Source organism: Tripterygium wilfordii, chromosome 22, assembly GCF_013401445.1.
Source record: "Tripterygium wilfordii isolate XIE 37 chromosome 22, ASM1340144v1, whole genome shotgun sequence".
Classification (NCBI taxonomy): domain Eukaryota; kingdom Viridiplantae; phylum Streptophyta; class Magnoliopsida; order Celastrales; family Celastraceae; genus Tripterygium; species Tripterygium wilfordii.
In genome coordinates this window covers 10,020,471-10,032,929 of record NC_052253.1, presented here as the reverse complement: position 1 = coordinate 10,032,929, position 12,459 = coordinate 10,020,471, and the positions used below count along the sequence as shown (strand labels likewise).

The window sequence follows — 12,459 nt, the reverse complement described above, 5'->3', positions numbered from 1 at the left end:
AAATTCATTAGCGACGGAATTGGCAGCGGAAATTATGTCGTCGCTAAATTGCTCGTCGTAAAATTTTAACGATGGAATTTAGTGACGGAAATTTATCGACGGAATTCGTGACGGAGTAGCGACAGAATAATTTTGAGAAGACATATAGCGACGGATTAGTCATTGCCAAATTAGTGACGAACTATATGTTGTCGCTAATTGGCCTCGCCTTTATCGACGGATATTCTGTCGCTAATCAATTAATAATTTCTTTCCTTATATTTAATATTATCACGATATAATTTTAGCAACGGACATTTCGTCGCTAAGTAATTAAATAATGTTTCTTTTATTATTTTTAATAATAATAGAATATTACTTCAACGACGGAATTGTAACAAAATTCCGATGCAAAACTATAAATTTGATTTTCTGAAAAAGTGTATTTATTGAAAATTGAAAAATAGAATCAATTTTGTGACAAAATATTTCTGTCGTTAATATTTTAATTATTTTACAATATTTAGTTTCTATATTTTAATATTTTCTAAATTATTATCAATAATATAATTAATATTATTAAATTAAGATACTTATATTAAAATGACAAAAAATAATTTAAAATAAGTAAAAATTATATAAAAATATCTCCATAACAGATTGTCAATTATCTTAAATTAAAACAGGTATAACAAAATAAATTCAACTAACCAGGTTGAACAAAAACAAAACAAATTCAACCACCTAGGCTGAACAAAACAAATTCAACTACCCGAGAATCTTATTCTCATCCTCATCTTCATCGTCATTATCCTCAGCATCATCCTCGTCATCATCCACAGCATCATCATTATTATTGCGGTCACTGAGGGGCCAACACCAGGGGTTTGCATAGCAAACTGAGCACATATATTCTGCATCATCTGACTTTGTGCAAGCATCTTTTTTTCTTGTTCAATCATCCTCTGGTCTTGTGACTCTAACCGTTGCTCCAGGGTAACAATCGTATGTCGCCGATCTAAATGTTGCTCATGTAACTCGGCGTTCATCCGAGCCACGCGCTCCTCCATCTCCTGCTGGCTATACTGAGACTGTGATCAGAAGGAGGGAGATGATGAGTAGAGCAAACGATGCGACTCTGATCCAAGACCGTAAACACAACCTTTCTTGTTGTACCCCCCAACCGCCTCTATGAATATTGAAGTCTCATCCGCTGGCTGAAAAGCTACCTCACTACCAGCATCAGAGCTCAATGATCGAGAAGCCATCAACCTATTGTAGTCATCCTATATTAAAAGTAAAAAATTAATATAATATTTAATTCATGATAAGGGATCGATAACAGTGTGTGAAATATACAATACCTGGTGAAAAAAGTTACTAGCATAGCTCAAAGATCATCACAAAGTAAATATTATATTATATATATTCAAATTGTATATCTATCTTATATATAAGTTGAGAATGAAGGTACTGTAAATTAAAAGAAATCAAATAACAGAATTTTACATAAAATAACGTGAGTCTATAGTAGAAACAAAGATCAGTAGAAAATCAAGTAATAAAGTAATGGGTTGTTTTTTTCTTTTGAAAGCGTTAAACCCTGAAGTTCAATGCACAAATAGTATAGTGAACACAAACTATTCACCACTACTCACATCTCCACATAAAGTATAATATTTTTATACAAACAAACTCCCTTGCAACATAGACAACCATAATGGATGAGACAAAGAAAAAAAGACATGCATGCTAACATTATAATGCACCTGCCAGAGAGACTCAAAGCTAATGTTGGGCTTCTTTGTGACCATTAATCGGTGCAAACAGAACATAAAACACATATCATGCTGCAACAAATATAAAGTGCATTGATATTTATTTATGACATCAGCTGATGATAAAATATATATTACTTACCACAGTTTTTGTTGCTCGTGTATCGACGAGATCTTGCGTACCCTTTTTCTGATGGGTACGAAGAAAGAGCACAATACTGGTGGGTTCCCGACCTAATTCTTCTAGCTGCAATGTAAGTTAAAAGGTAAGTCAAATTTTATTTTATATTAGACTCATCATTGAAATATAAACTTTATTAAAAATTTATAATTTTTACCAATCTCTTATAATGCTCTGAGTGTGAAATAAAGCCGCCAGTATGAGTGGTCCTGCCAGCACTAGAGGAGCGGTTCATCTTTCCCTTCTCCCTTTTCTTCACATACTCTGGATCCGCCCAAATCTCGCGAAGTTGACCTCTAATGCTTTCAGGAATCCATTCACCAATGTCATCCCCCTTCCCAACCTTCTCCATCATTCCCCGGAATAACCCCGCATTCTTCCTATTCCACACTTTTATTACTTCACACTCATTTGCAGGATCCCATCTAAAATTTTTCTGCAAAATATAAAAATTCAGAGAACATAAATTATCATATATTAATTAAAGGAAAAAATTTTGTAAGATATTTATACTTACTGTGAACTCCTCAAAATATATATCCTTTTGCTCTTGAGGAACACTCTTCCATGTGTTGCAAAGATGCTCGTACTTGCTCTTCAAAATCTTAGTCATCCTCCTATGAATGGAAGAAGGCTCAAAACTAAAAATTAAAAAGAAGAACATATTAGTAGCGTCAATATTTATGTAATTGAGGTATAAAAAATAAGCTAGGTAATGAAAAATGTACTTACGCAGAGTCGGTATATGGTCGTATCCAGATTTTATGATCCATATCTATCGCCCCAGTCTGCTGGGATGAGGCACCAGCTGCTTGTGTGTCTGTTGGCGGGATATTGGTGGTGGGTGTAGGTGAGGTAGGGGGCATGTTTTAAGGGAAGAAGGGCGGTGATGGATGCTGCGCCCACATCTCAGAGGTGTATAAATGGGGAGGTGATATCCGGTGTGGATAGGATGCGATATGCGGGTGAAGTGAATTGACAAACGAGGGAGATGTGGATGTGTGGTGAGGCGAAGTATGATCCACTGACAATCTGTTGGATCCAGGTTGATGATGATAACGACCTCGACCTCGACTAGATGGAAGATGACTACGATCGCTGGTCTGCTCCCTAGACATCTACAGTTAAACAACACCAAAATTTAAAACATGGTAAGAAAAGATGCCGTTACTTGGAGTGCAATGACTACTGTATATAAAAATAACAAAATGCATCAGAGAATTGTTGGCATGACTTTTGAATCATATTACCAAGTGTTTTTTTTACACAAAATTATGCTTCTTTGTAACGCATTTGCAAACAAATATTGGATTCTAAAGTCAAAGCCCTTTTCATAAATTGTTGACATGACTTTTGAAGACTCAATTCCAACCATTACAAAAGCTAGAATCCAAACTTCAAAACAACAACAAAAGGGACCAAGGAAGGAGGCGCTGTAATATAAGGAAGGCAGAATAAGAATCCAACGAAAAAATCATACAATATGAATTAGATCGAAAGAAATAATTTATCAGTGAAAAAGGCACAATAAGAGATTAGATCGAAAAATCCCTAAATATGACATCTAGGAACCCTAGCATAAAGAAACTCCAGATCTGATATTGTAGAAAGAACTTGGACCAATTAGATTCAAATGGTCTATAATCTCAATTAATCAGTGCATAGGATCATGAAAGCAAGAACATCGAACTTTCACTTACCTCAACCAACAAAAGTAACACAATAATTACTGTTCGTTCTCTGGTTGTACACGGTCGGTGGTGGACGGTGTTCTCAGTCGTGGGCGGTGGCTTCAGTGGTTAACCGTTGCTGCAGTGGTGAATGGCTGTGGGTAGTGGTGGACGGTGAGGGCAGTGGTGGGAGGTGAGAACAGAGAGAGAAAAGAAAGAATAAGGACGACTTCGTGCGAAATAACTTATTTTTATTGCCTCTGACCTTTTTTTTTTGCTTAATAATAGCGACACAAAATAGTTCGTCGCCATTCAAATTTCATTCGTGACGGAAATTGATAGTCCGTCGCTATTCGAATTTCATTAGTGACGAAACTTTTTAGTCCGTCACTATTCAAATAACATTAGCGACAAAAATTGATATTCCGTCACTAAATTAACAAGAGCATAATATTTTTCTTCTAAATAAGATTTGTTGTTGTATAATGATTTTAAAAATTTTTGAATTTGTATAAAATAAATTAAATTATAAGTAAAGAATTTTTTAACTTCTAAATTTTCATTTTTTATTATATAATGATTTTTTAATAATTTTCTCTTTATCTACAAGAAATTAAATAATAAGTAACATACAGTAACGTATTTGTTTTTACTTCTAAATTCATAAGATAATTATATAATGATTTTTTTTAATTTTTTCTTTGTCTACAAGCATTTAAATAATAAGTAAAGTATTGAAAAATAAGCAAATACACATTATTAATCATCTTCATAACATTCTTCATAATTTTTCGACTCTTCCTCTGTCTCCGAATCATACAATTGCAATTCTTCATCATCTTCATCATTCTCTTCCTCAATCATTAATTGTCTTGTAGAGTATTTGTCCAGAACTTCCTCGGGTTCAGCTTCATTGTCTACTAGAGAATCCAACTGGTCAGTGTCTAGTCTAACTGGCTCATCTGGAACTTCATCATCTTGAAAGGCATCATCGACTTGATTTGATTGTCCAGTAATTGTGTGCCTGGCTTTTGTCTTAATCACGGCAAACCAATCTTGTCGATCACGTATCCCTTCTGGATAAGGAGCAAAGTAAACTTGCTCCGCTTGTTGTGCAATTATAAATGGATCAAACTTGTTGTACCTTCCTCTATGTTTAACCTCGACAAGACCATTATGTTTATGGATTCGCATACCTCGATTAGGAGTTGGGTCGAACCACTCACAATTAAACAGAACAATTTTCTCTATCGGTAGTCCTATTAATCCCAATTGAACAATCTCTTTCAGTACTCCATAGTAGTCATTTTCTGATTGTCCATAATCGGTCCCCCGCATGCATACACCGCTATTGATTGTTGACTTGCCTTCGCTCCTCGCATCGGTGTCGAATTTGTATCCATTGACATAACACATATGCCAAATCTCAACACTCCTCAATGGTCCTCTTGCCACACTTCGTACTATGTCATCGGTTATCCCATTCTGTGGCTCATGAACCTTAAACATGAAAAATACAGGTTAATCAGCATATATTATTTTATTTTATTAAAACCATGTCATGTTATTATAATAAGCTAATACTTACGTATTGTCTGAACCATGATACAAAACCTATCTCAATTTGATAGTCGATTGCGTCGTCATTCAATGCTGGTGCTGATGCACGCACGAAATTCTTGTACATGCTACAACAAATTAAAAATATCATTTAGAAATTCAGTTAGAGTATGATTACTGAACAAATTTTTTTAACAATTTATAATAATTTACTTGATAAAAGGTTGGACAATGTCACAATTCAGAAATAAGTATAATGTTGCTGCACTGTATTCTCTGTCAGTGAGGTAGCGCCTACCAGCTGGTCCAACAAGACGACCAGGTTGATTGAAGATTGAAATTCTAGGATACTCCTGATTGAATGTACCCCAATCATCATTTCAAGGAACTCTGGATCGTCGAGAGCTCACATTTGGTTCAAAATAATATGAACCAAACATCAATACCTCTTCGACGATATATGCTTCACAAATGGATCCTTCCACATGAGCTTTATTTTTAACCTTCTTCTTTAAGAAATGAAGGTACCTATTGTAAAATTTAATTGAACGTGTCATTAAATAATTGATATAGTAATAGCAATATGAAGTAAATAATATCTTTCAAAAGGATACATCCATCTATATTGTACTTGCCCACCCATCCTTGATTCGAACGGTAGATGTACAAGGACATGTTCCATAGAGTCAAAGAAAGATGGGGGAAATATACGTTCCAATTTGCAAAGGATCGCAGGAATGTTGTCCTCCATGATGTGAAATTGATTCTCCCGCAGCGTGGTCGAACATATATCTCTAAAAAAGTGACTCAGCTCAGTAAGGACAGTCCAAATGGGCTCGGGCAATGCCTGAAATGCAACTAGAAGTAGGCGCTGCATGAACACATGGCAATCGTGACTTTTCATCCCAAATAACTTTCCCTCCCTCATGTCTACGCATCGACCAAGGTTGGATGCATAACCGTCAGGCAACTTCAAACTCGAGACCCAAGCACAAACAGCTCTTCTCTGGTCCATGTTAAGACAAAATTGTGCTTTCGGTTTGAATGATTTACCGTTGCCATGCTCCACCAACTCTAAAGCTCTGCGTTTACAAAAATTCAAAAGATCCATCCGGGACTTAGCATTATCCTTGGATTTCCCCTTAACGTCCATACAAGTGTTGAAAACGTTATCAAACACATTCTTCTCAATATGCATGACATCAAGATTATGTCGTAGCATCCTAGAAGATGCTCTTCTTTGTCCAATTATGTTCTTGGCCATATCCCGGTAATGATAATGGCCCAGTTTCAGTAATCTTTGGAAAGTTCCAAACTCGTGCAAGCACTTATTCACCAGACAAACGTGGAGGAGGTTTTGATTTCTCCACTCGATTCTTGAAAAATGCATCCTTGTTTCGTCTAAACGGATGCTTCATAGGTAAAAACTGTCTGTGACAATCAAACCAAGAATTTTTCCTTCCATTTTTCAAGGTAAACGCATTTGAACGCTCCATGCAGCAAGGGCATGCTAACTTCCCTTGTGTCATCCATCCAGACAGCATACCATAGGCCGAAAAGTCATTGACAGTCCACATCAATGCAGCTCTCATGATAAAGTTTTCTTTCATGGCCACATCGTAGGTTATTACACCCTCGCACCACAACAGTTTCAGCTCGTCTATCAACGGTTGGAGATAAACATCGATTCTGCTCTTCGGATTTTGGGGACCTGGAATGATCACTATCAGGAACATAAACTCCCTTTTCATGCACATCCCAGGAGGTAAATTATAAGGAGTCAAAATGACTGGCCAACATGAGTAGTTATTTCCAGATTGTCCGAAAGGAGTGAAACCATCTGCACATAAACCTAATCTTATGTTCCGCGGTTCTGAAGCAAAATCTTGATGTGTTTCATCAAAGTGCTTCCATGCTTCTCCATCAGAAGGATGACACAACATGTCGGCCTCACTTTGATGCTCATAATGCCACCTCATCTCTTTTGCTATCACTGTTGAACTAAAAAATGGCTGAAGCCTGGGAATTAGTGGCAGGTACCACATATGTTTAATCGGAATCTCCTTGAAATTTCCACGTCCAGTTCTCCGAGGTTTGTAACGGTATGCCTAGCAAAATTTGCATCGCTTCTCATTTGCGTCGTCTTTATAGAATATCATACAACCATTTGTACAACAATTGATTCGTTGATACCCAAGTCCGAGCTTAGACACCAACTTCTTAGATTGATAGAAATTTGCAGGCATCCTATTATCTGTAGGCATCGTCTCTTTCATAAGGTGAACGACATCATCGAAACAACCTTGCGGCATATTGTAATCAGCTTTAATGCTGAAAAGCCTCATCGCAGCAGACAACTCTGAGTGCGACTTGCATCCATCCCACAATAGAGCTTAGGCAGCAGACAACATGTCAAAGAAACCTTGAGTATCGGGATTAGGAGGTTCCGGCACAAACTGTTGGTTGTAATTATCTCCTTGTAATAACTCATCCCTAACCGATGGTCCAACAGCGTCCATTACCATCTGCTCGTATGGATTGAAATTAGCTTGATCACCATCTTGCCAGTAATAATTTACAGCATCTTCTGGCACATCAACAGCCGCCACATGGGGAATGTTCGACATTTCTTCACCATGAGAAGTCCAATAATAATATCCAGGCTGAAAACCTTTTTTGTATAAGTGCATCCTTATATCATCCAAACTTCGAAATCGTATGCATTTGCACTTCATACATGGACACCTTATCTTTCCTGTATTTTCAAATTCTGAATTTTTTTACAAGCATAATCAATGAACTCCTCCACCCCACTCAAGAACTCATCAGTAATTCCCACCCGATTGGGTCCAACTCTGTTGTACATCCACGTACGATACTCAGACACTTCCATAATAAATAAAAAACAAAATGTGAAAGGAAGAATGAGAAAGAGGGGTAGCAAGGAAGATGAATGGGATGGAGAGATTAAAAAATGAGAGAGAATGGAGCTAAGAGAATGCAAACATGAGAGAAGGGTGCAACTGGCAATGAAGACATAAAGAAAGATTTTTTGTATAAAAAATTAGAGACGAAATTTAGGGGTAGCAAAGAAGAAGAATGGGATGGAGAGATTAAAAAATGAGAGAGAATGGAGTTAAGAGAATGCAAACATGAAAGAATGGTGCAACTGACAATGAAGACCTAAAGAAAGTTTTCTGTATAAAAAAATTAGTGACGGAATTTCAATTCCGTTGCTAATTGTGCAAGAAAAAATATCTTCTGAATGTTGTCAGAATAATCAATTCTGAAGAATCAATTTTTATGTCCTTACTCAGTATAAAGCAAAATTTTATGTCCTAGATGTCAGTATAAAGCAAATTGATTTCTTTAGATAAAGCTGATTTAGCGATGGAATCTAGTTTCCATCGCTAACCTAAGTGACGGAAAGTACAATCCGTCACTAATTCAACCAAATATGCCAAAAAAACTTTTTGACCGAAGTCAGTGTACGAAAATTTAGCAACAGAAATTATATTCCGTCGCTAATGCAATTGTATTCCGTCGTTAAAATTAGCGACGAAAATTGTATTCCGTCGTTAACTTCGTAAAATTGAATGATATTGTAATTCAATTGTCAGTGTACGAAATATTTGCGACGGACAGAATAGTCTGTCGCTAAATTTAGCGACGAAATATAAGTTTCGTCGCTAAAATTGCGACAGAAATCCAATTTCGTCGCAAATATTAGCGACGAAACATATTTTCCGCCCCTAATTTTACAATGTTTTCAATTTAGTGAAGGAATAAAATTTCCGTCACCATATTTAGCGAAGAAAGAAAATATCCGTCACTAATATCCGTTGCCAACTAACGCGGTCCGAATTTGTGAGGGATTTGGCGACGGAATATATTAGCGGCGGAATTTTCCGTCATTAATTCCGTCACTAAAATGCCATTGCTTTTTTTGACTTTAGCGACAGCAAGTCGACGATTTTATGTTGCTAATTACTAATTTAGCGACGGAATAATTTTCGTCACTATTTTTTGTCACTAAATCCGTGTTTTCTTGTAGTGATCGCTCAATAATGCTGAATAACTGGTCATTCCTTGATTGTCATGTGCTCTCCACGTCTTGAATTCTTCCACTTCTTTTGGGCCATAACTCCCATGTTGGCCACTTTTCTCGGGGTGTTTAGGTAACTGCCATGTACTGCAATTCAGACGTTAACTACTTGGTCGATCTACATCGCTCAAGTTACCAGCTTGTCCAATTATTTTCCTAACCTGACCGTTCAATCGGTTTTCATTCAGTCAACTAAACGGCATCATTGTATGACGTGGTATTTGTATATTTTTAGATGCAACAAAAATTGAATTTTTAAAATCACGAAACAGCTTCATGCTCTCCCATGCCAAGCTATAATCCACCCTCCACGCTGATCCTAGGTCATCAGCATGTGTCGCATCAACAAGAATTTTATGGCATTTTTTTTGTCTAATGAAAGTAACTTCTTCTTTGGGTTCCTTCCAATTTTCAAGAGAACCAAGGACTTGACTTGTGAACTGTTTCACATGCTAATTCTCTCTGCCAGAAACATGAACGGGGCATTTGGTTCATAATTGTGTGAGTATGGGGTGAAAATATGGTCATGTTTGGGATAAAATAAAGAGTGAGCATGAGTGTGAGAACTTTAATAGTACAATTTTCATATTACCCTTATTTCTTTTTAAAAATAAATCAATTTTTATAACAAGGGCAAAAGTGTCTTTTATATATTAAAACTCATTCTCCCTTGTGAAGAATAGCTATTCTCACCATTTTGGTGAGTTTGTGTATTCTCCACAAGGGAAATGGGAGAATAGAGGGTGGAATAAGTTTGAAATTCCACTCCCCAAAAATCAATTAAACAAATGAATATGTTAATCCCACCCTCATTCCCCCTTTAAATACCAACCAAATGCCCCCTAAATTGTGCATACCTAAAGACCAACATCTTCTGCATTTGTTTCCAGTCAAGGAAATGAGACCTTAAAACAAGAAAAGCTACCTCTTCCTCTTGGCTTGCAAGAATTAGTGATTGATATCTACCATGTCTTTTCATGAATGAGATCATGGTTTCTGTCAGTATGATCTTGAGTCTTTTCATGAAGTGTGGGAGAGGTTTAAGGATATCTTGAGGAGTTATCCCCATTCTGTGTATTGGATGGTATACCAAGCCTTTTACTATGGCTTGAAAATGTCTACTAGACAAATGCAAGATGCTGCAGCTGGAGGTTTGATTATGACCAAGACATAAGAAGAAGCTCGAGCACTACTTGACAAGATAGTTGTGACTAATTGCACATGGCCAACAAGGAGGCTTCCACAAAAGTCAGGGAACCAACAAGAAGTTGATATGATAGTTTCTTTTACTACTTCTATGGCTGCCATGGCAAAGAAACTTGATTCTTTGACGGTGAATTCAGTTCAAGATGTGAATGTGGTTCAAGGGGTCTCCATCATTTGTTGTGACTATTGTAGTGGGAATCTCCCTAATGGAGAATGTCTAATTGCATCTTCCTTAGCCCAAGCTAAACATGCAAATGCTGTTGGGGCGGACAACTTCAATAGGTCAAGGAATGATCCATATTCAAACTGTTACAATCCGAGCTACAAGAATCATTCCAACCTCTCTTGGAGCAACACACAAAACATTCAGAATCAACCAAAAAAATTTGAAACCCAAGAGAAGAAGCGGGATATTGATGATATGTTTGTTCAATTAATTGGAAGCTTGACTACACTCTCCAACAACACCAACCAATTCATGAGCAAGACCAACACCGCTCTATAAGGTCAAGCATCCTTACTTCAAATTACTTCAAAACCAAAAGGCTTCCATTTGGAATCTTAAGGTTCAAGTTGGGCATTTGGCCAATGCTTTGTCGAAAGACAACATGCTGGTTTGCCAAGTCAAACAGAAGTTAATCCGAAGGGGAAGGAGCAATGCCTCATTATTACACTTAGAAATGGTAATGATGTGAAGATTGTAGTCGATTTAGACGCTAAAAAGATGCATAATTGCAAAAAACAGAAGTTGAGAGTGGACAGAGTCAAGTTCAATCGGACCCTTACCCCAATCGATCGGGCTTCATCAAAAGTTGAAAAATTGGAGACAGGGGAGAAGTTTGATAGATCGAAACCTACCCTGGTCAATCGGGCTTGTATAGAGAAAGTTGCAGAAACTAGTATAACACCACAGACTCGATATACAGTTGAGTTTGACTGGCTTGATAGTTCAAAATCAGCTCCTCTAGTAAAAGCATATGTACCTCTTATTCCATTCCCGCAGAGGTTGAAGAACAACAAGAAGGACACTCAATTCTCTAAGTTCCTTGAGGTGTTTAAAGAGCTGCAAATTAATTTTCCCTTTGAGGAGGCACTTGAGCATATGCCGAGCTATGCTATGTTTATGAAGGAGATCTTATCTAAGAAGCGCAAGGTGAAGGATTATGAATGTGTGTAACTCATCGAAGAATATAGCTCTATTGTTCAACAAAAGCTCCCTATCAAGCAAAACGATCCGAGTAGCTTCACTATTCCATGCACTATTGGGACCACATTGATTGAGAGAGCTTTGTATGACTTAGGCACAAGCATCAACTTAAATGCCCTTGTCTATAGCCAAGCACATAGGGTTGGAGGAAATTAGCCTTACCACAATGTCTCTACACTTAATGATGCATTGAGTTGTGATGATTAAGAAGTTATGGAGGCTATGGATTATCTTGAGTCTATGAAAAACTCTAAGCAAAAGCGGTTCCAAAAGTTTGAAGCTCTTGGTGTTATGCCTTCCAAACTCCAACCAAGCTTAGTAGAAGCTCCGAATTTGACTTTGAAACCTCTACCTTCCCATCTTCGATATGCCTATTTGGGAGCTCTCGACATTTTATCGGTGATTATTTCAACTGAATTGAGTAAAGAAGAGGAAGAAAAACTTCTAAGGGAATTGCAATAACATAAGATGGCCATGGGATGGACATAGCGGATATAAGAAGAATAGCCCCTCATTTGTATGCATCGCATTTTAATAGAGGAAAATTACAAGTCTTTATGGAGCATCAATGCCAACTCAATCCTAATATGAAAGAGGTAGTGAAGGTAGAGATTCTGAAATTGCTTGATGCAAAGATTATCTATCCCATTTTTGACAATAGTTGGGTGATCCAATTCGGGTAGTACCAAAGAAGGGAGGGATTACAGTTGTGAAAAATGAGAATAATAAATTGATTCCTACTCGTACCACTACCAGTTGGAGGATTTGTATTA

At 37.1% G+C, this 12,459-nt stretch overlaps 2 protein-coding genes and 1 non-coding gene across 3 annotated transcripts; 1 reads left to right on the top strand and 2 right to left on the bottom strand.

Annotated features, from left to right (window-relative positions):
• Window positions 1-1,854: 1,854 nt before the first annotated feature.
• LOC119990418 lies at window positions 1,855-2,868 on the bottom strand. The gene is made up of 4 exons (XM_038836316.1): window positions 2,671-2,868; window positions 2,456-2,579; window positions 2,096-2,374; window positions 1,855-2,004 (listed from the first exon to the last, which is right to left on the bottom strand). The coding sequence occupies exons 1-4, from the start codon at window positions 2,802-2,804 to the stop codon at window positions 1,870-1,872; spliced, it is 672 nt and encodes a 223-aa protein (XP_038692244.1). The 5' UTR covers window positions 2,805-2,868; the 3' UTR covers window positions 1,855-1,869.
• A 7,376-nt stretch (window positions 2,869-10,244) lies between these two features.
• Window positions 10,245-10,350, bottom strand: LOC119992345. The gene has a single exon (XR_005466349.1). It is a non-coding gene; the product is annotated as a small nucleolar RNA R71 (small nucleolar RNA).
• A 220-nt stretch (window positions 10,351-10,570) lies between these two features.
• Window positions 10,571-11,656, top strand: LOC119991523. The gene is made up of 2 exons (XM_038837868.1): window positions 10,571-10,902; window positions 11,083-11,656. The coding sequence occupies exons 1-2, from the start codon at window positions 10,571-10,573 to the stop codon at window positions 11,654-11,656; spliced, it is 906 nt and encodes a 301-aa protein (XP_038693796.1).
• The last annotated feature ends 803 nt before the right edge of the window (window positions 11,657-12,459 follow it).